Consider the following 24,321-nt stretch of genomic DNA (forward strand, 5'->3'; position numbering starts at 1 on the left):
GGGTTATATGCAAATACTATGCCATTTTGTACTAGAGACTTGAGCATCTATGGATTTTGATATCCACAAGAGGTCCTGGAATCAGTCCCCCTTGGATACTGAGGGATGGCTGTATATGGGAATAACATATAATGCATATATGTATCTCAGCTGCAAACCTACATTTTCTATTCTGGTTTGTGATATGGAACTCTACAAACCTCATTTCTGCTTTGTGATATGCTTCCCTGTGGGTCTTTGCTAATAGAGGCCACCAGAGGGAGGCTGCAAAGATGGAGGAGTGAGAAGGGACTTGCATCTTCTACTCCACTTCTCATAGGCTTCTCCTCCCTGTTCCTGTGTTACCGATGAGCAGGTGATAAATGGACTGAGTCCAAATTTGAATTACAGTGGACCCAGGACATCTGTAGATCCACGTCTGTGGTTAAATTCCCAGTTCCTGAATGTATAATCGGCATAGATATACTGGCAACTGGCTGAATCCCTCTATGCTGGCTTACAGTAGGAAAGGGCCAAGTGAAGCTCCTGAATAGTAATACTGCATCCAGGGGGAACTGCAGAAACCAGTGCTGATATCAAAGACTTGAAAGTTGGAGGGATGGAAGTACCTATCACATCTCCTTCTAACATACCTTTTGGACTGTGAAGAACATACTTAGATCTTGGGTAATGGCTGTGGATTATCATAAAATTAATCAAGTGGTAGGTCTGACTGCAACTCCTGTTCTGATGTAGTATATTTACTGGAACAAATCAACAAAGCCCCTGACACCTGCCATGCACCTATTGGCCTGGAAAACGTTTTTTCCTCCATTCCCCTTGGTAAGAACCATGAGCTTTTACCTGACAAGACCTTCACAGTATTGTGAATTCTCCTCCTAACATAACACAGTGTGTGGAGATCTTGACATTATACCCATCTGCTAAACTGACATTTATACTGATTGGATCTGATGAGCAGAAAATGCAAAATAGTTTAGATATCTTGGAGGCATGCACGTAAACAGAGGGTGGGAGATAAACCCCATGAAAATTCAAAGGCTTATGATCTCAAAGCTTCCAGAGATCTAGTGTGAGGAGCATGTTAAGATTGCCTCTCCAAGGCAAAAGACAAAAAGTTGCTGTACTTTGCATCACCTACAACTAAAAAATAAAGAAAATCCTTGGTGGATCCTTCTTGGCATTTGGAGGCAATGCATACCAAACTTGAGTGTGTTATTTCAACCCATTTACTGAGTAATCAATTTTGAGCAGAGACTAAAGCAATCTCTTGCTCTGCATCAAGCCCAGGCTGAAGAACAAGCCTTATGACCCCACAGATCCAATGCTAGTAAAAGTGCCTGTGACAAACAGGCTGGTCTGTGGAGCCTGTGACAAGCATTAATAGGACAATCACAGTACAGAACTCTGGAGTGTGGAGGTAAATCCATGCCCTCTTCTCCAAGTAACTATTATCTGTTTGAAAAAGATTCTGCTTTTCTACTGGCCCTTAGTAAAGAATAAACACTGAACCATGAGATATCAGGTAACCTTGTGACCTGAGCTTCCCATCATGAATTTATAGTTATTGACACACCTAGCCACAGATTAGACCTGTGCAGCAAAAATAGAAAAGGCTGGACTCAAGCAGGTCCAGAGGACGCAAGTAAGTCAGACTCCTTCGACACTGACTCTGGCTGCATTGCCTCCTCCCCCTCAATCCTCATCTATGCCTGCTGGGAGCTCCTTATGACTAGGTAGCTGAGAAGGAAATAATCTGGGCTTGATTTGCAGGCAGTTTTCCATATGTTGGAACCAACAGAAAGTGAATGGCAATATTACAATCTCACTTGGGTGTCTCTGAAGGACAGTGATAAACAGAAGACTTCCTACTGAGCAGAACTTGGAGCTGTTTGGTTATCCACTTTATTTGAACTGAGAGATGACCAGAAGTACAGATCTGCTGACTAAAGGAAGATTTCTAATTAATGACTGGATGGTCATGGAGGGACAAGGGTTGGAACATTGGTGATGAGATCTGGGGAAATTATATAGATAAACTTCTCAAACTGGCCACAAAGGGGAACAGATATTTGGGTCCCAGATATCTGATGTGGATACTCACTGGAAGGCATGCATTACAGAGGCTTGCAACAATGGGCTTGTGGTTCATGAAACTCATTGGTCTTATCAGAGATCCCATCGTGAAGAGGTCAGTCTGAACAGCGGGATGGCCTACTAGATAATTACCTAGGGCACCAGATGGGAGTCAACACCCTAAAAGAATAGGGTTTTATCTTATAGGATGCAATATATCCTTCAAATCAAAGACCTGTACATAGTGCTGTCTCTTCATGGGCCCAGGAAGCAAGAACAGAAAAGAAAGCAGGTCTTCCCACTAGCACACATAATGACCAGTCACTTCTCATCTCCACAATTTTGAGCTCTGCTTGCTTGGAAGGTCTTGGTTCCCAAGGGTGGACTATTTCCACCAGGGACCCAACAATGGCTCCATCAAACTGGAAGCTGAGACTGCCTCCATTTAGACATTTTTGGGTGCCTCATGACATTAAATCAAAAAAGAGCAGTGACTTTGCGGGCTGAAGTGACTGACCCCAATTATCAAGGGAAAATTGGGGTTATTACCACACAATCGTGGCAGAGGACTAGGTCTGGAACCCAGGGGATTTTCTGGGGCTCCAATGAACACTTCTAGCAAAAGTTAGTGCTGGCTTCTCCCCCTGCCACATGCATGAATATTTTCCCTTTTGGCTGTGCATTATTTAGTGGCTTTAGAACTAAACTGCTTAGGAAGAGAGGGAAAAAGACAAACCTACAGATTTTTGAAATTATTGTCTCTTGTTCCAGTTTTCCCTCTCCTTTGCATCTTTTGCTGCTCACCCTTCCCTGTTCTAACTCTCCACTTTTCTTCCATAGGGACCATCTGGTCTAGAATGACTGCTGACCTAATCTGGAATCAATCTCATTTGGTGCTGGGCATGATCCACATAAGAAGAGTCCCACTCCCCACTGCCTTGGTCTGCTTCTCCACTCTCGGAGAGGGCTCACCATGAGAAGCCCTGGCTTAGATCCTCCAGGACAGGTGCTCTCTAGGGAAGTCTGAACACATGGACCAAGAACCAAGTGGGCAAGCCTGGTTTCCACCTTCCTCAGTAATCACTTTAAGCCTGACAAGTTACGGGAAAATGGGATGCCCAGCATTGCCAGAGCCTACGACACCCATGTAGGAGCCATCTACCCATCCAATTAGCCAGACTGTCAATTCAACATGACATACAATTCTTCCTCAAAATCAGATCTGGTACAGATACTCCCTCTTTCTTGCCTGTTACCACCCATATTTGGCACCTCCCACGTGGTCTCTGGGCACTGTGAGCAAGCACACTGTGTGTGCTTTTACAGGCCATTTAGATAAGAGGTTTGCAACCAATCAACCCTTTACCTATCATGGATAGGCCATGAGCTACTATTCAGTTTCCGAGCACAGCAGGCTTACCCACCACAACCCTGAGAGCCAAGTCATTGCGATTAGAGATTGCTTGAGAGTGGGCTTTGCAGTGGACTGCCAGAATTCGGCTATGGTTCTGCCACTTACCAGCTGTATGATTTTGGCAAGTTACTTAACCTCTCTGTGCCTCAGTTTTTCCCTGAACTATAGAATACCAGTAATGATGGCCTAGGATAAAGCTTGAATGTAAGCATTGTTATTGTTCTCCCTACTTGAGGGAGGAGGGGGTGGGTGGAATCAATGCCAAGATGCAAGCAGGACTCAGAATTAACAAATGACACAGAGACAGAGCTGAGAATGGGGGTCAGGGTCCTAATTCTTTTTTTATTTCTTTTTTTTTTTTTGAGACAGGTTCTTGCTCCATCGCCCAGGATATGGAGTGCAGTAGCTCAATCATGGCTTACTGAAGCTTTGAACTCTTGGGCTCAAGAAACCTTCCCACCTCAGTCTCTTGAGTAACTGGGACTACAGGTGCATGCCACCATGTCTGGCTAATTAAAAAAAATTTTTTTTTGGAGACAGGGGTCTCACTATGTTACCCAGGCAGGTCTTGAACTCCCGGTCTCAAGTGATTCGCCCGTCTCCTGAGTAGCTGAGTTTACAGGCATGTACCCGCCTGGCTAATGAGTCCTAATTCTTTTTTTTTTTTTTTTTTTTTGAGACAGTGTCTTGCTCTGTCACCCAGGTTGGAGTGCAGTGGCGTGATCTCGGCTCACTGCAAGCTCCACCACCTGGGTTCAAGCCATTCTCCTGCCTCAGCCTCCTGAGTAGCTGGGACTACAGGGACCCGCCACCATGCCCGGCTAATTTTTTTCTATTTTTAGTACAGACCAGGTTTCACCGTGTTAGCCAGGATGGTCTCGATCTCATGACCTCATGATCCGCCCGCCTCGGCCTCCCAAAGTGCTGGGATTACAGGTGTGAGCCACCGTGCCTGGCCTAATAAGTCCTAATTCTTAATCCTTGGCCTTTCTCTTTAAGTTGCAAGTTGGGGCAGGAAACAAAGGTCAATGCGGGGCAGAGAATTTCTCCTCACATGCCCCTCCCTTTTTATCAGGAGGAAACCCTTCCCAGTAGCCTCTGGCACAGTCCCCTTAAAACTCACTAGCCAGGACTGGGCTACATGCCCATCCCTCCCTGAGAAAGGGATCTCCCCCAAGTCTTCCACAACACTGTAATTCTAGTGGTATGAAGAATGGGAGAATAAGTCATCAGTTTTGTAGGCCATTCTTAACCTGCCCCTTGGCCACCCTGCCATCAGGATGCTTCCCTAGCCACCTTCTCTTCAAAAGCACCAGTAAATACAAACAAATCCACTCTCTCCTACAGAGATATTAACCATCCGTTGCTTGAGCTACTAATACCTTACAGTCAGAGCCATATCATCTATTCCAGTTTCTCAAGGAATCTTCCCCAAACCAAAAGCTCTCTTCCCCAAGAGGAATTCTGGTGCCAACTCATTACAAAAACTAATAAAAAACTACATGCATGGTGTGATCCCAACTACTGAAAAATATGTATGGAAAAGGACTAGAAACAAACACACTAAAATGTAAACAGACAATGCTTCTGGTTGATGAGATTATAGATATTCTTTTTTTTCTATACTGGCCAACATTTCTACTCTCAATATGTATGCCTTTTCCAGCTGAAAAATACATCTATCAGGTCAGATATTCTGGTTGCCCCTCCAGATCCATCGTTCTCCCTCACATCCCTGCTTTGCGCCCTAGGAAACTACCCCAGGAGGCTGACCTATAAGAACTGCATTATCCTCTGGCTTCCAGCAGGTGATGAGAGGCAAGAGAAGACATGGAAGTATTTATTTCCAACCTCCCACTCACCCAGCTCTCTCTGCAGCTTCTCCATGGCTACAGCTCTCCCAGAACCTAGTAACACTGCTCCTTCAGGCCTATGGGTGCAAGGCCTGTGGGAGCCCAGGGGGCTCTGAGAGGACAGGTGTGCTTATGTAGGCTGCAGGGATGGCGCCTGGTGGCAAAGGCTGCTCCTACCCACTCCTCCCTGCTTCATGAGCTCACTGAGGCCTTGCTGAAGCGTTGAGTGTGTGTCCTGAGAGCTTCAAAGCCCCGTTGTTTTCCTTCACTCTGTCTAAATTGTCCTTTCACCAATTCTAATATACCCTTTGAGTCTGCCATCTTTTCTTGCCAAGACGTGAACTAATGCATCTGTTAATAAACCTCTGAAAGACACACCTGTCCACTCAGAGTGGCAGAGACTTGAAAGTGTGTCAATTCACTTAGATGTGCACACTGATATGCATATGTAGCTCTTGGCACCTAAATAGGAACAGAACCTATCCTACAGCCTGCTGATGGCTTCCAGAGTAACTTCCTCCTTAGCTGAAGTGCCACTAGAGGAGGAATTCCAATTCTCGTTTTACTGGAACACAGGCTCCTTGGCATCAAAAATTTCCTTTGAAAAGTGCTACATGCTACAACCTCTCTGGTCAACAGTTCTGCAGTATCTGCTAAAGCTGGACATGAGCATATCCTGCAACCCAACAATTCCATTCCTCCAACAGAAATGTGTGCATGTATTAACCAAAAGGCATGTACATAGTTGTATTATTTGCAATAATCCCAAACTATCACATGAAATAACATTTCATAAATGTTATATAACATTTCAAATGAACTATTACATACAACATGGATGTAATAGATGTTGTATGTAATACATCTATGTACTTTCATAATGTTGAAAGAAGCTAGACATGCAAAAAATACATAATTCCACCTTTATTAAGTTTAAAAATAGGCAAAACCAACCTATGGTGGTAGAAGTCAGGAAAGAGGTTGTCCTGGAGCAGAAGGATAGTGTGGTAATGTTCTATTTCTTACCTGTATGTTGGTTAAACAGGTGTGTGTTGTTTGTGAAAATTCATTATACTGTATAGTTTCTATTGGTGCACTTTTATGCATATACATTATATTTGAATATAAAAGTTTGCATTTTAAAAAGCGTCGTGTGGAATCCCTGCAAAACAGAGACATCATAGAACCAAATAATGTTAGGTTTCCTATGCCTACAGTGGGCTCCACAGGAGGTACAAGACTTTTGTCTCTGCCCTCCAGTAACCAGGATTCCAGCCCATGAGATAACTGCACTCCCTGAGTGAGGCCAATCCAGAGAAGCAGTAGCAAGAACTCAGAACCAGCGCTGCCACCTCCTGTTAGGCCAGGACAGTGAGACAGAATGAGCCCTTCTAGAAAACATCTGGCTCTTTCCCAGCCTTCAACCAGCGGCTGTGCAGCCCTGCAGACTCCCTGTTTTGAGTCTCAGGTCCCTCCTCTGGGAATTGAGGAGGATGCCCAAGAGAGTCCCAAAGCCTAGTGCTTTAGTTTCCCCGCTTTAAGAATCACCTAAGGGGCGGGGCACGGTGGCTCACGCCTGTAATCCCAGCACTCTGGGAGGCCGAGGCGGGCAGATCACAAGGTAAGGAGCTCGAGACCAGCCTGACCAACATGGTGAAACCCCGTCTCTACTAAAAATACAAAAATTAGCCAGGCGTGGTGGCACATGCCTGTAATCCCTGCTACTCAGGAGGCTGAGGCAGGAGAATCGCTTGAACCCGGAAGGCGGAGGTTGCAGTGAGCCAAGATCATGCCACTGTACTCCAGCCTGGGCGACAGAGCAAGACTCCATTTCAAAAAAAAAAAAAAAAGGTTTAGAATATATCTTTGTTCTTAAGGTGGTTACTGGTATATTAGCATTCATTCTTATCTTCATATACTATTATAAGCTTCTTAAATTTACCAATATCTTTCCACAAGTGCTTCAACATGCTGCTTTTTATCTTTTGCTCCCTTACCCCATCCTCATATTGATATTTAGAATTTTAGCTGTAGATGGCTACAGATTATATTTTCTTTGAGGCTTTTAAGGTAACAACAAACTTTATAGATACTTAACCACCCTCACTTTCTATATCTCTGTCTACTTCATCTGGACTTGTGTCTGAGTACTTCTAAATGTTTCTTTCAATATAAATGTTTTGTTTTGAGGATTTTGTTTTTTAACATTATAAAAAATTTCAAACACAGAGAAAAAAATGGCAAGACTTGTACAGTGAACATCCATATCCTATCACTGAGGCTCAAGGTTAACTGAGATTCTTGAACCTACAAATTTTGTCTTTCACCAAATATAAAAATACTTCAGCTATTATTCATTTAAATATTTTCCTTGGGGGGCCTCTTTCCTCTTGTCCTTGGACTTTAAAAATTATTTGTACATTAGATCTTTTGATATTGCCCTAAGGTGTTATTCACTATTTTCAATTTTATTTTTATCTCCCCCAGATAACTTGTTTTTTGTTTTAAAAGTCAGTAACTCGGCCAGGTGCGGTGGCTCACGTCTATAATCCCGGCACTTGGGAGGCCAAGATGGGCGGATGACTTGAGGCCAGGAGTTTGAGACCAGCTTGGCCAAATGGTAAGGCTGGTGAAACCCCGTCTCCACTAAAAATACAAAAATTAGCCAGGCATGGTGGCACACGCCTGTAATCCCAGCTACTCTAGAGGCTAAGGCAGGAGAATCGCTTGAACCCAGGAGGTGGAGGTTGCAATGAGTGGAGACAGTGCCACTGCACTCCAACCTAGGCAACAGAATAAGACTCTGTCTCAAAAAAAAAAAAAGAAAATCAATAACTCTTTCGTAACTTCCAATCTGCTATTAAGCCCATCCACTGAATTTTCTATTTCAAGTATTTAATTTTCCAGTTACAGAATTTCCATTTGGCTTTTTCTAGTTTGGACTTCTCTTCTGTACTTCTTACCACTTTCTTCATTATGAGCACTTTCCTTTACATCCTATAGCGTAATATTAAGAGCTGCTTTAAATTCCTTGCTTGCTAATTCCAATGTCTGCATCATCTCTGGGTCAGTCTCAATTGATTGCCTTTTCTCTTGAGCGTGGGTAATATTTGCCTCTTTACTGAATAATTTTGGATCATATTCTGGACATACCATATGTTCCAAAAATGTTGGATTCTATAATGTTGCTGAGAAATACTGATTATTCATGCTAATAGGCAGGTAACTTTACTAGACTCAAACTGCATATTGCTTGCCTGCAGTCGAAGGCAGCTGAAATTTCAGTTCAATTCTTTTAGCCTTAGCTGGACTGCTGGAAGTCTAACACACACGTGTAGTTTAGGAGCTACAGGAAGGTTTGGACACAGTGTGCAGAATATCTGAGGCTCACTCTCTTCTTCCTGTGAGTATCCCCTCACTTTCCAGCTGCAATGGTCAACCCAACCTCTGCTATTTTGTTCTGCAAGCTGGACAGAATGGTTACAGCAGCACATTTCTGAGTTTTAGCTGCTCTGCATGGTACAGACTATGGTTTGCCCTCAGACTACAAGCCATACAAACAAAATTCACTGTTTTACTCTAAGTGTGACCAACCTTCCCATTATCTGTCTGATTCTGTTGCTCTCCAGCAGCTTATGGGAAGTTTTCTATTTTTTTATTTATAGTTATTACATGTGCGTGGAATGGTCTGGTAGGAGCTACTTGGCTATTACCAGATGTGGGCCCCTTCTCACTCAACTGAGTCTCAACATTTGTATACATCCTTGTAATGTCCATCCAAAACAAGATATAGAACATTTCCCCCCGGCTGAAAAAGTCTCTGTACTCCTTTCTGGTTACAGTCTCTCTCAATCATGATCTGACTTCTATAACCACAGACTAGTTTTGTTCAAATTTGGATTTCATATCAGTGGAATCATACCGTGTAGTCTTTTGGGTCCAGCTTCTGCCATTCAGCATGCTACTGAGATTCATCCAGGTCACTGCATGTCAGTGGTTCTTTTCATTACCAAATAGTGTTCCACTATATGAAAATACTGCAATGTGTATATACATTTTCCTATTAAGGGACATTTAGTCTATTTTCAGTTTTGGGCTATTATGAATAAAGCTGCTATGAATGTACTTGTAGAAGTCACTACTTTTGTGGACGTAAGTTATCATTTCTCTTTTGTATATACGTAGGAGAGGAATTGCTCAAACAGTTCTTCAAAGTGGTTTACTATAATAGACTACCACCAGCAATGTCTAAGAGTTCCAGGTGTTCCTTATCCTTGCTAACACTCGGTATTGTTGTTAATTTTAGCCATTCTAGTGAGTGTAAAGTGGTATTTTGTTGGTTTAATATTGCATTTTACTCATGACCAGTGATATTGAAAACTCTTTCATGTGCACATTGGCTACTTGGATATCTTCTTGTGGAATGTCTCTATTTAAGCCTGCAAATATTTATTACATTTAAATCGTGATTTGTAGTAATTCTTTTATGTATTCTGGTTATATGTGTGTCCTCGGTCAAATACATATTACAAACATTTTATCTGAGTCTGTGGTGTGTCTATTCTTTTTTCACTTTTATTTTTAGAGACGCTCTTGCACAGGCTGGAGTGCAGTGGTGACTCATGGTGCCCTGCAGCCTTGAATTCCTGGGCTCAAGAGATACTCCCACCTCAGCCTCTCAAATTGCTTAGATTACAGGCATGAGCCACTGCACTCGGCCAGCTTTTATTATTTTTAACTGGCATATAATTGTATGTATTTATGGGGCAGAGTACAATATTTCAAAGCGTGTATACAATGTATAATGATCAAATCAGGATAATTGGCATATCCATCACCTCAAAACATTTCTCATTTCTTTATGCTGGGAACATTCAAAATCTGGTTTTCTAGGAATTTGAAAATCTATAATAAATTGTTAATTATAGTCAGCCTATAGTGTTATAGAACACCAGAAGTTATTCATCCCACCTACACTCCCTACTTCTATAAGATCAGCTTTTTTAGCTCCTACCTGTGGGTGAGAACACGCTGTATTTTTCTGTCCAGACTTACTTCACTTAACATGTCCTCCAAGTTCATCCATGTTGCTGCAAATGACAGAATTTTTTTTTTAACTAGGTAGTATTTCATTGTGTATATATATATATCCCATTTTCTTTATCCATTCATCTGCTGATATACACTTAGGTTGATTCTCTATCTTGGCTGCTGTGAATGGTGCTGTAATAAACATGGGAGTGCACCAACGAGTCTTTGTGTGTCAGATCTTCTGAAGCTGTGTATGCCTGAGGACATTCTTATAATGTCCTAACACTTAAATTCCATGTTCTGTCCTCCAGTATGTTAAAAACATTAATGACTTCTTGAAGCAAAGATTCATGTTGTGATGTCTCACATTAGTCTGATTCTGGCTCAAATGCTGCAGTGGATGTGGATTTTCTCTACAGAAGCCTTTAAGATTTTCTGTCTTTTGTTGGCTTAGGTAAAGAGTTAATGACCAAGAGCCCAAAAGCAAATGCAACAAGAACAAAAATAAATAGATGGGACCTAATTAAACTAAAAAGCTTCTGCACAGCAAATGAAAAATCAGAGTACACAGACAACCTACAGAATGGGAGAAAATATTCACAAACTGTCCATCCAACAAAGGACTAATAACCAGAATCTACAAGAAACTTAAATCAGCAAGAAAAAAATATGCAATCCCATCACAAAAAGGGCAAGGGACATTACCAGACAATTCTCAAGATAGGCAAATGGCTAACAAATATATGAAAAAATGCTCAACACTACTAATTATCAGGGAAATGCAAATCAAAGCCAGTGTGAAACCACCTTATTCCTGCGAGAATGGCCATAACTAAAAATTTTAAAATAATAGATGCTGGCATGAAAAGGGAACACTTTTACACTGCTGGTGGGAATGTAAACTAGTACAATCACTATGGAGAACAGTATGGAGATCCCTTAAAGAACTAAAATTAGAACTATCATTCGATCCAGCAATCCCACTACTGGGTATCTACCCAAAGGAAAATAGTCATTATATGAAAAAGTCACTTGGACACACATCTACAGCAATACAATTTGCAACTGCAAAAACATGGAACCAGCCTAAATGCCCAACAACCAAAGAGTGGATAAAAAAAAAATGTGGTGTATATATACCATGGAATACTATTCAGCCATAAAAAGAAACAAAATAATGGCATTTGCAACAACCTGGATGGAGCTGAAGACCATTATTTTAAGTGAAGTAACTCAGGAATGGAAATCCAAATATTGTACGTTCTCACTTAGAAGTGGGAGCTAAGCTATAAGGACACAAAGGCAAAAGAATGATATAATTGGGCTGGGCGCGGTGGCTCATGCCTGTAATCCCAGGACTTTGGGAGGCTGAGGTGGGCGGATCACTTGAGGTCAGGAGTTTGACACCAGCCTGGCCAACATGGTGAAACCATATCTATCAAGAATATAAAAATTAGCCGGGCGTGGTGGCGGGCACCTGTAATCCCAGCTACTCGGGAGGCTGAGGCATGAGAATCACTTGAACCCGGGAGGCGGAGCTTGCAGTGAGCCAAAATTGTGCCACTGCACTCTAGCCTGGATGACAGGGTGAGACTCAGTCTCAAAAAAAAAAAAAAAAAAAGATATAATTGACTTTGAGGACTTCGGGGTAAGGGTGGGGGTGGGGGTGATTAAAATACTACACATTTGGTGCAGTGTACACTGCTCAGATGCCAGGTGCACCAAAATCTCAGAAATCACCACTAAAGAACTTACCCGTGTAACCAAAAACCACCTCTTCCCCAACAACTACTGGAATCAAATTTAAAAATAAGAAAGATTTTCTGTCTTTAATTATAATGTGTCTAGATGTGGGTTTTCCTTATTGCTCCCAGTTGAGACTCCATGTGAATGCTTTCAAACTGAGGCCTTTCAATTTTCTCTTAATTCTTAGAAATTTATCCTCCATTATGTAAAAAATTACTTCCTTGTTTTTTATTTCATTTTCCTTTCATGGCTTTTAAAAATTGAAAAAAAAAATTGAGAGACAGGGTCTCACTGTGTTGCCCAGGCTGGACTGCAGTCGCTATCCACAGGCCTGATCATCGCACACTACAGGCTTCAACGCCTGGCCTTAAGCAATCTTAAGTAGCCAGCTTTCCCTTCATGACTCTTAATTGTGTTCTACTGCTTCTACTTCTGTCCTCTATACTTCTTGGCTCTTTTGATGCCTTCTGAGAGAATTCCTAATACTAATCTTCCAGTTAATTAATTCTTTAGCCATATCCCTTCTACTTTTTATCCCATAATTACCTTGTTTTAGCTATTATATTTTCTATAACTAGTATTTCTGGGTTTTTAAATAACAGTTTCCTGTTGTTTCATATCAGTATCTGACCAACCATAACTCCTTACATATATTAGTCACATATTAACTTATCTCTTCCAATAATTCTGCTTCAGAAAGTATATGTTGTCCACTGTTGCCTTTTGTGAGGTGGCTGTCTCCTCAAATGTTTAGTTTTTGGGGGGTGGTGTTGAAGTAGGCCAAGTGGGAAACTAAAACTTCAATCCCAATGAGTGGTAATAAAGCTCCCAACCCCCACTCCTTTTGTGCCATTAGAGACCATGTGGTTAGCCTGGAAATCTACCCACCTGGCAATAAGACACAACCCTGTCCCAGCTTAGGTGGCATCAGCAAAGACCTAGTGAAGAGTCAGGGCATTTACCTCTGCCTAGAAACAAGAACATGTGAGAAAGACCAACAAGGCACTCCTTCCCTTCCAGCTAGGCTGGCTGGCAGCAGCAGAGGCCAGGTGGGGAGCCAAAACTCCCACCTCCACCCAGCAGTAAAGACTCCACCCCAATGTCAATGAAAGCCAAGTGGGGATCCTAGACTTCCACCCCATCTGGCAGTAACAAAGTTCCCCTATGAGAGCAGTGTCAGATGAGGCCTGCTAAAACAGAAGATTTAAAGAAGATCGAGTTTCATAGATAACACTCAAAATGTCCCAGTTTCATCCAAAACCACTCAAAGAACGTATCAAGAACCAAGAAATTCTCAACTCAAATAAGAAAAGACAACCAACAGATGCCAAAATTGAGAAGACACAGATATTAGAACTGTCTAACAAGGATTTTCAAGCAGCCATCATTAAAAATGCTGCAATGAGCAATATCACACTAAGACAAATGAAAACAGAAATCCTCAGGAAGGATACAGAAGACATAAAGAACAAAACAAATTTGAGAAATGAAAAATAGAACAACCTAAATGAAAAAAATCAATGAATAGGCTCAACAGCAGAACAGAAGGGACACAAGAAAGAATCCGTGAACTTGAAGACAGAACAACAGACACAATCTGAAAAGAGAACAAACCAACAGAAAAAAAACAAAAGAACAGAGCCTGAGGGTGCTGTAGGGCTATACCTAAGATCTAATAGTCATGCCACTGGGGGCATGATGCAGAGGAAAAAGAAGGAAGCGCTGAAAAAATAGTGGCTGAAAATTCCCCAAATATGGTAAAAAGGCTTAAGCCTATACAGGTTCAAGAAGCTGAACAAATCCTAAACAGAAAAAAAACCCCAAAATCCATGTGAAGATGCATCATATTCAAACCTGAAAATTAAAGAAAAAGAAAAAATATTGAAAGCACAAAGAAACAACACCTTATCTATAAACGGGAAACAATTTGAATGACACTGAATATCTCATCAGAAAACAAGAAAGCAGAATTTTCCAAATTCAAGAGCAGAATTCTGTGGTCAACACAGAATTTATCTAGCAAAACTATCCTTCATTAATCAAAGGTAAAATTTAGACATTCTCAGACAAAGGAAAATTAAAAGAATGTGTTGCCGCTGACAACAAAGACGACTGGCTAAAGAGAGTTCTCTAAATAAGAAGGAAATGGTAAAAGAAGGAATCTTGGAACATCAGGAAGAAAGAACAATGGAAAGAGCAAAAATATGGGTAACTACAATAGACTTCCCTTTTCTTTTCTTTTTTTTTTTTGGAGACGGAGTCTCGCTCTGTCACCCAGGCTGAAGTGCAGTGGTGCAATCTCGGCTCACTGCAACCTCCACCTCCTGGGTTCAAGCAATTCTCGTGCCTCAGCCTCCGGAGTAGCTGGGATTACAGGCGCCCACCACCACACCCGGCTAATTTTTGTATTTTTTTGAGTAGAGACAGGGTTTCACCATGTTGGCCAAGCTAGTCTTGAACTCCTGACCTCAAGTGATCTGCCTGCCTTGGCCTCACAAAGTGCTGGGATTACAGGCTTAAGCCACCGCACCCAGCCCTTTTCTTAAGTTTTCTAAATTACATTTGAAGCAAAACTTACAACACTGTCTAATGTGGTTCTCAAAGTACATAGATAGTTATACTAGAGGTGGAAGAGGGTAATGTGGATACCAGGAGACTGTGGTAAGTTACATATATATAAAGTAACATTTTGGAGCAACCACTAAAAAACTATACAAGGAGATACAACTCAAACCGCTATGAATAAACCAAAATTGTATTCTAAAAAAAGTGTTCAAGTAACCCACTTACAGGCAGGAAAATGAAAACAAAAAATGGAAAACAAAAACTAAAATGGCCAACTTAAGGCCTAACATTACCTATAATTACATGTAAGAAAACAGTCTAAAAACTCTAATTAAAAGAATGATATTAGTATAGAAGAAAAATCATATGCTACATGCAGTCTACAAGAAATTCACTTGAAATATAATGACATAGGTAGGGTGAAAACAAAAGAATAAAAAATATGTCATGCAAACATAAATCAAAAACAAGTAGAATGGGTATAGTGTCAAATAAAGTAGACTTCACGGCAAAGAAAACCAACAGGGACAGAGGGACATTACATAATCCACCAAAAAGACACAGAAATCCTAAAAGTGTATGTACCAAATAACAGAACTGAAAAATATGTGTAATAAAAACTGACAGAACTGAAAGGAGACATAGACAATTCCACAATTATAGTTGGAAATTTCAACACCACTCTTTACAGTTGACAGAACAACTTGACAGAAAATCAGCAAGGATACACAAGAACCTGACAACACCATCAACCAACAATTTTATCAACATTTATGGAACACTCCACCCTACAGCAGAACACATTTAAGCACCCACAGAATACATACCAAGATAGATCACCCCTGGGCCATAAACCTCAACAAATTTAAAAGACCACAATGAGATACCACTACACACCTATTAGAATGGCTAAAATAAAAAATAAAAGAGGCCAGGCGCGGTGGCTCACACCTGTAATCCCAGCACTTTGGGAGGCTGAGGCAGGTGGATTACCTGAGGTCAGGAGTTCAAGACCAGCCTGGCCGACGTGGTGAAACCCCATCTCTACTGAAAATACAAAAAAAAAAAAAAAAAAAAAATTAGACAGGTGTGGTGGTGGGTGCCTGTAATCCCAGCTACTAGGGAGGCTGAGGCAGGAGAATTGCTTGAAACTGGGAGGCAGAGGTTGCAGTGAGCCAAGATCGCGCATTGCACTCCAGCCTGGGCGACAGAATGAGACTCAGTCTCCCAAAAATAAAATAAAAATAAATAAATAATAAAAGAGACAATATACAATGCTGGCAGGAATGCCAAGAAAATGAATCTCGCATACACTGCTGATAGGAATGTAAAATAGTACAACTACTCTGAAAAACAGTGGCAGTTTCTTTTTTTTTTCTTTAGAAACAAGGTCTCACTCTGTTGCTCAGACTGAGTACCATGGCATGATCACAGCTCACTGCAGCCTTGACCTCCCAGGCTCAAGCAATCCTTCCACTTCAGCTTCCCAAGTAGCCAGGACTACAGGTGCGCGGCATGACACCCGGCTAATTTGTATTTTTGTAGAGGCAGGGTCTATCTATGTTGCCTAGGGGGTTTCAAACTCCTGAGCTCAAGCAATCCTCCCATCTTGGCCTCCCAAAGTGCTGGGATTACAGGTGTGAGCCATCAGGCTGGGCTGGCAGTTTCCTAAAAAATTAAAAACTTAACATATGACCTAGTAATCACACTCCTGGTTATTTACCAGAGAGAAATGAAAACTCATGTTCTCATTTTAAAAACTGCATACAATTGGCTGGGCACAGTGGCTCACACCTGTAATCCCAGCACTTTGGGAGGCCGAGGCAGGAGGATTGCCTGAGGTCAGGAGTTTGAGACCAGTCTAGCCAACATGGTGAAACCCTGTCTCTACTAAAAATACAAAAAAATTAGCCGGGCCTGGTGGTGTGTGACTGTAATCCCAGCTACTCAGGAGGCTGAGGCAGGGGAATTGCTTGAACCAGGGAGGTGGAGGTTGCAGTGAGCTGAGATCGTGCCACTGCACTCCAGCCTAGGCGACACAGCAAGACTCCATCTCAAAAAAAAACAAAAACAAAAACAAAAAAAAACAAAAAAAACACTGCACACAATTGCCACAGTAGCTTTATCTGTAATAGCCCCCAACAGGGAACAAACTAGATGTCCCTCAATAGGTGAATGAATTGTTACACAAACTGTGCTAAACCCATACCATGAAATACCACTCAGCAATAAAAGGAATGAACTACTCATATACACGTAACAACTTGGATGTGTATCAAGGAAATGATATTGAGTGAAAACAAGACAATCTCAAAAGGCCATGCACTGTAAGATTCTATTTATACATCATCCTATTTAGGACAAGTAGAAGAGATTAGTGGTCGCTAGGGTCAGGAATGGTGGGGAAGGAGATGGATGCAACTATAAAGGGGTGGCATGAGGGAGATCTTTGTGCTGATGGAACCATTCTGTATTTTGTTTATGGTTACAGAGATAAAATGACATAGAACTATACACACACATTGTACCAACTTCCTGGTTTTAATTTTGTATTATAGTTATGTGAGATGTAAGTACTGGGGAAACTTGGTGAAGGGTGTTATACTATACAACAATTGCAGGTTAAAAACACACATATCTAACAGTCCAGCAGTGTTTTGCTTTGTTTAAATCCATCTACTTCTCCTTAGAAAAGTAATGATATGAACCACATGACTTCATCTTCTGGATACTGATTGGACTGGGTGGGAAGAGATAAGGAGAACCAACCCACAAGTGACAGTGAGCCAATCAGGCTGTCTTCAGAATTTGAACTGAATGAAAGAGACCAGCCATCCATGAAGGGTTCTGCAGCTAAAAAGTCCTGTGACAATAGGATCAAAACTGGATCCCGGCAAGTCCAAGCCACTTGAGGTCACGAGGCAAGTACCAAAACCGTGAGGCTCCTTGTCTACAAAAATGCCTAATGAGAGAATATTCCCTTTCAGAGCTATTTTGGTGGTGAATAGGTTTCTCCTTCTTGCAGCCATCAACCCTGACCAAAATGTGTGCTTGAAAAGACATAAAAAGGTAAAAAAGACTTGTCTGCATCATTATTTGCTATGGCCCTGTCCCCATACCCCTGAAGTTTCAGACAGCTGTCATTTTAACAATCTAATCCTCATCTCGCTTGACCTGACTGCTCAAGTCAGTGAGACTAGAGTTTGAGAAGGAGAAGACAGCAAACCAGATGTCTACTAAGGAGGGTAACACGATGTGCCCAGGTATACTGGACACTCCAAGCAGCATACCAAAACTATGGCCTCCACCCAGAGGGCTCCAATGCCAAGGGTAGTGACCTGGAATTTAGGGGTTAGAAGGAAGGTCCTCCTGAATACAAGTTAACAAATAATCTAGAGGTTGGAATTCATTCATTCATCTCTAAATCTTTATGTATTTATTGGCGGTGGGTGGAGGTATAGGAAGTGCGAAAGGATACTGATCTTTCAGGATCAAGGTTGAGGGACCCCACCTACTGACGCAGGCTCAGCCAAGAGCCCCACCATATCAACATCAATTACTCTTGGCCTGGTGGGAAGTAAACTGAAAAGGTCACGTGCAGGCCAAGCCACCATCTCCTCACCTCCTGGGTTAATCTCTACCTCCAGTCTCCCATCTTAGAACCCTAGCACAATGCAGAGTAGAAAAGACACTGACATCAGACTGTCTGGGTTCCAGTACTGCTTCTGCCATTTCCTGCTGTTTTGACTGCTCTGTGCTTGTTTCCTCACTTATAAAAAGGAAATTACAGGCTGGGCGTGGTGGCTCACGCCTGTAATCCCAGCACTTTGGGAGGCCGAGGCGGGCGGATCACAAGGTCAGGAGTTTGAGACCAGCTTGGCCGACATAGTGGAACTCTGTCTCTACTAAAAATACAAAAAATTAGCTGGGCGTGGTGTCGGGCGCCTGTAATCCCAGCTACTTGGGAGGCTGAGGCAGGAGAATTGCTTGAACACAGGAGGCGGAAGTTGCAGTTAGCCAAGATCGCGCCATTGCACTCCAGCCCAAACAACAATGCGAGACTCCATCTCGAAAAAAAAAAAGGAAATTACAGTATCACCTCATACCACCTGGCATTGGTGAGGTGATGATCACTACTGGCCTTACAATATCTTAGCTCTATCTTTGGTGTGCACTTCATTGGGTGGTTTCCAGAATACATATGAAAAGTCAACTGAAAAGAAGCTGAAGCAATCCAAATGTTGTTTTTGGTGTTTTTAATTGTTTTTGTTAATGTAAGAACAGAACCATCACAGCCGCTCAGCTCTATAACCCATCCAGCCCAAGACTGTTCTAGTGGTGAAACCAAGAGTAGACAGGTCTTCCTACCTCAGTGACCTCAAAACACAAGGACATCTCCATAGGGCGTCAACATGCATCTGTCATCCAAGAATCTAAGAACTTCCTGATCCTTCCACATTTTCTATCAATAATATTGCCTTCTGAGGTTATGGATTCCAGGTCTTCTATGAAATAGGTAAAGCTTCCTTTCGCGTTCCAAGAAATATAGTTTGCGAAGGGAACTGGAAAACGTGACTCTAGGCCTCAGCCACTTCCTCTGTTACCCTATGCAAGTTGTAGAACAATCCACGTTCTCACAGCTCCCCTTCTTCAGTTGTGGAGTTCTTCAAGGTGGACAGACCACACCTCAGGAAGTCATCCCTTGTAAGCACACTAGAATTTACCATAAAGGCAGGTCGGCTTGTTAGTTTTTCTTTGTCCCCAGCATACACTGAGCCAACAACTTAAGTCATGAATGGGTTGTTTAGGGCTCTGTCTGTCCTAAATGATTCCTAAAAGCTTCATATAGCTCATATAGTCTTATTGTCCACTGCTCTTTTGGTGTGGTATGATCCTACCTGTAAAGCTATCAAACCCCTGGGTCCTAGATGCCTCCTCCAGATTTCATACCTTCCTCAAGTTTACTAAATACTTTCTGAATTTAAGAATTTTGAGAAAGTCACCTACCAGCTAATGCAAAAACACAGCCTAATTCTGTGTGAATCCCTGTTGAGATCAGCTTTTCAGGTCAAGGAGGGAAGGTATGGTGTTTAGGGTACCCTCTCCTATCACACACATCCCCCCTGCCCACAGTACCCTGACCTACCTTGCCTGAGACTCCTAGACACTATGAGCTCCCTTCTGGCTTCCACTCAGACTGGCCAGGAAGGCTCCCAGATTGAACACAGGTGACCTGGTATAGATACACACTGTACTGTGGGCCAGAACTATGGACTACATTTTAAGCCACGTTGTGGGCCCTTCCTGCCTACAGAAAAGGACACTTGAGTGGAGTCACACTTGGGTTGCCTAATTTATTACCTTAACTAGAAACATTCTAAGTATGGGAGCCTGTTCTGGAGGATAGCTTCTAAACCAAATCTAAAACTATCTTTGCACACAAGTGTTGCGAAGAGGTAAGCAGGGGATCAGAGCTCCATCTTCTGTGACCACTTCTCCAGGGACTGCCACCTATAGGGCTCAGGTTGGTACCAACAGCCCTGCATAGTAGAGTCACTGTCAATCATCTTCCCACTTGTAAGCAGGAAGACAAAAAGTCTCATGAAATAGAAACGAAAACACTGAAGCATGGCCTTCATCGTCCTAATGCCACAAGTTTCCTGGGATGGCCAAGATACTACCTTAGCTTATCGTCCCTGCTTCACCTCCAGAGACTGGAGACAGAGGATTTTCCGGGGTTGGGGCTTCTTCTGTGACTTGGCAAATTCTTCTTTTTATCTCCAGCTGAATCACTAGTTCCTTGGGTAGCAGAGCAGAGACCTAAGCACAAACCACAGGGCTTACTAGCACGTCCTTCAAGCCACTTCCTGTGCTGTTCTATTACTCTTCTTCAGCTTATCTGAACCTGCAGATTCTCTGGATACAGAAACTGCCCAAAGCATGGTGAAAAAGACAAAGGGCCCAGGTTTCACCTGGCAACCACTGCTCCCAACATCTAGAGTAAGTCAAAGAGGCTGAAAGATGACAGCCTAGTTCTCTTTGCCTTCATTATGATACTAACAAAAACCAGAAGTTTCCAGGAGTCAGCAAGCTACTCAGTATCTGACGTGGTTTCTAAGGTGGAGTTGCATGGGGAGCACTCTCCTGTGGCTGCTGAGTGAAGGCAACAGTGATGTCCAAAACAAGCCCGTCCGGCTCTGAACCACCAGCTGGCAGGCCAGGATGACTCCAGTCTTTAGCAAAGAGCTTTCCATTCTAACTCCCGAAACCCCAGACCAGATGGATGTCTCCTCCCAACTAGGCGCAGAGGGTAGCACAGACTTCCAAAAGGAAACACCTTCATTAAATGCAGCAGGCAGTCCTATATACTGACCCTTGGGTCAAACCACAGCTTAAGCGGGGGAAGAAGTGGTTCTGATCCATGTACAGCCAGATCTGCTGAGGAGTCTGGGGATCCCAGGAACCAGATTTGCAGATCCTGGACGATGGTGCTTCCCTTGCTGGCACCGTATCACCTAACCTAATGGTTTCTCTGAAGACAGTTGGCGGAGAGGCAAAAATGACTGCCTTAAACAGGTCTTCGGACACGTGGACAGCTCAGCAGGACCACACACGTGTCCAGGGCCCACCATGAGGCAGCCATCACCAACCTGGTAAGGAGGACATATCACACAGCATCTTCAGGGTGCTGGAGGCAGGCGCTGTGGCAGGAGAGGTAGTGAAGAAGGGTCAAAGCTTTGACAGGTTATCATCATATTCAGACCCTCTATCCCAATTATCCCAACTCCTGAGAATTTATTTTAAAGAATTAATTCTCAATAGGAAAGAAGTTGGATACACAAGGACACATGTTCTAGCTGCCAAGTGGTTAACAGAACATGGGCTCTAGAGTGAGAGACTCAACTTTCCACTTTTTAAGGCAAGTGCCTATGTTCTCTGAGCCTCCTTTTCCTCGCCTGTAAGAGGTAGATGACAGCATCTACTTTCCAGGGTCACCGTAAGGATTAAATGAAATAATCCACATAAAGCTCCTGAGTTTAATCTGTGCTCAACAACAAAGGTCACCTCATATTATTACACATGAAGACAGAAAAGGAATGCAGAAAAAAGGAAATAGGTGAGTTTTTAACGGCAACAGAACAGAAGGGAAGATTTCCATGACTTCGGATTTTGAGGCCTTAGACATGTAGGTGTGGGGGGATGCCATCAATGTTGAGCCCTGCAGCTTAAGAATAAGGAAGCAAGTAGAGAGGGTGGCCTTTTTTACCAAGGCTTTCCCCACTTTTCTAAATTTCCCCCTTGGGAAACTCCTAAGAGGTCTCTAAGAATGTAGTAAAGGAGGGAAGGCCAGGCGAGGTGGCTCATGCCTATAATCCCAACACTTTGGGAGGCCAGGCAGGAGGACAGCTTGAGCCCAGAAGTTTAAGACCAGCCTGGGCAACTTAGCCCATCTCTATAAAATTTTTTCAAAAATTAGGTGAGCATAGTGCTGCATGCCTTATAGGCCCAGCTACTCAGGAGGTCAAGGCCACAGGATTGTTTGAGCCCAAGAGGTTGAGGCTGCAGTGAGCCATAATCACACCAATGAAGAAGAGTTTGACAATCAAACCTCATGACTTCAATCCCAGCACTTTGGGAGGCTGAGGTGGGAAGACTGCTGGAGCCCAGGAGTTCCAGACCAACCTGGGCAATACAGCAAGACCCCATCTCAATCAAAAACAAAAACAAAACCTCACGGGCTTCCCTGCCCAAAGGCAGGGCTGTACACAGATGATCACTCTGTTCTGATTATGAATACACCTTAGGGTGAGCCAGCTTGCCCACAGCCAGCTACAAGGCTACAGTGAGGCCCACTGCCAGAGGCCTCCAGCTAGAGGTGCTGCTTGCCAGGCTGACAAGGTCCTGGTATGGCCAGCAGGACAGAGAGGAGAGAGATCCTATAACCACAGGCAGGGAGTCCATTTTTTGGACCCTGATGCAGGGCACAACACAGTCTCTGTCTGTCCTCTTCCTCCCTGCAGCTTCTCAGCTGTGATGAGTACACAATAGTCCATTCCCATGAAGGAAACACATAGTAAACACCAATCAGTGCCAGAAACAAAACAGATAATTAGGTGCTTATACAGATCTTAGAGAAGTCTAGTTGGTGTTCACTTTTCTTTTTAAATTCATTCCATCCAAAAATATTGCAGTATGGAACCCCAAAATAAAAAAGGACTGTTTTAAAATCCTAACAATACCATTATCACACATTAAAAAGGTTAACAATTCCGTAATATCAAGAACTATCCAGTCAGTGTTAAAATTTCCAATTGCCTTATAAACGTCAAAAAATGGGTAGTTTGTTTCTAAGCATTAAAAAACGTAGGTTTCCAAAGCCTGAGGAGATTCTGATCCTGCCACCACAACAGTCACTGAATTAAGTCAACTTCCTCTTTAAACCAGGTAAGAAAACCAAAGCCCAGAAGGATAGGTGATTTGCCCAGGATCACACAGCTGGCTGAAAACAGATGACCTGACCCATAGTCCAGTGCTCTGTCTGGCAATCTGAACAGAGCTATTAGAAGCTTCTGAATCAGCAAGAAGCCTTAATCTAATAACATCCCCTTGCTTGTTGGAAAAGAATCACCACCTGACCCCTCCTAGCAATTACATATCCACTTTATTTTATTTATTTATTTTATTTTTTTGAGACAGAGTCTGGCTCTGTTGCCCAGGCTGGAGTGCAATGGCACAATCTCAGCTCACTGCAACCTCCACCTCCCAGGTTCAAGCAATTCTCCTGACTCAGCCTCCCAAGTAGCTGGGATTACAGGTGCATGCCACCACATCCAGCTAATTTTTGTATTTTTAGTAGAGATGGGGTTTCACCATTTTGGTCAAGATGGTTTCGATCTCTTGACCTCGTGATCCACCCGCCTAGGTCTCTCAAAGTGCTGGGATTACAGGCGTGAACCACCATGCCCAGCCTACGTCCATTCTATTAAGATGAAAACTAATCTCATGTTAACATCATCAGTTAGAAGGCCAGACCTTGATCTTTATTCTGTGCTTCAACTGAGCCCCGGAAAAGGGGGATTCTCAATGACCTCTACTCTCTTCTCAATGGTAACTGGCTGGCCCAGGCCATGGCAAGCTGAGACGGATTACCTAACACAGGAGGAAGGGATCACGTGGCAGGATCTGTGTTCTAGTTGTCCATCAACATGGCATCAGCAAAGATGAAGACACCCTAAAAACAGGCCCAAATGGCTTTGTAGGTCACTTCTATCAACCCATCAAGGAACTATCATTTCTGTACTATAAAACTGTTTTAGAGTATGAGAGGGGAAAAGCACTTCCCATCTCATTCTACAAGGATTGAATTACCCCTTTTACATAACTAGACAAAGGAAAGCACATACACAGAAGTAGGGGGTGGAGGGGAAGAAAACTATGGGCCAAAGCCTGAGGAGATTAATATAGATGCCAAAATCCTAAGTAAAATAAAAGCAAATAGAATAGACATGCTTTTCTTTTGAAACGCTTAGCTTCTTTCTTTTTTCATTTCGTTCTTTTGATAGGGTCTTGTTGCCTTTGTATGTACAATAAAAAGAATAGGACACACTGAAAAAGCCACTGCATCTAGAATTCACA

The 24,321-nt window shown here is 42.7% G+C and overlaps 1 protein-coding gene across 15 annotated transcripts in view; it reads right to left on the reverse strand.

The window, feature by feature from the left end:
- Positions 1–6,252: 6,252 nt before the first annotated feature.
- Positions 6,253–24,321, reverse strand: part of KANSL3 (KAT8 regulatory NSL complex subunit 3) — a 57,875-nt gene continuing 39,806 nt past the window's right edge. For 5 of the 15 annotated variants that reach the window (XM_019021002.4, XM_004031435.5, XM_031007985.3 and 2 more), the window contains one exon: positions 18,927–21,386. In XM_019021002.4, coding sequence (XP_018876547.1) covers positions 21,366–21,386 — 21 coding nt within the window. In that variant the 3' untranslated portion in view covers positions 18,927–21,365. Of the gene's footprint in view, positions 10,434–18,926; positions 21,387–23,267; positions 23,918–24,321 lie in introns of those variants that run through there. The other 10 variants (XM_055378573.2, XM_019021000.3, XM_063695560.1 and 7 more) reach the window with 6 other exon arrangements.

The sequence above is a fragment of the Gorilla gorilla genome, chromosome 12 (genome assembly GCF_029281585.2).
Source record: "Gorilla gorilla gorilla isolate KB3781 chromosome 12, NHGRI_mGorGor1-v2.1_pri, whole genome shotgun sequence".
In the NCBI taxonomy this organism is placed as follows: domain Eukaryota; kingdom Metazoa; phylum Chordata; class Mammalia; order Primates; family Hominidae; genus Gorilla; species Gorilla gorilla.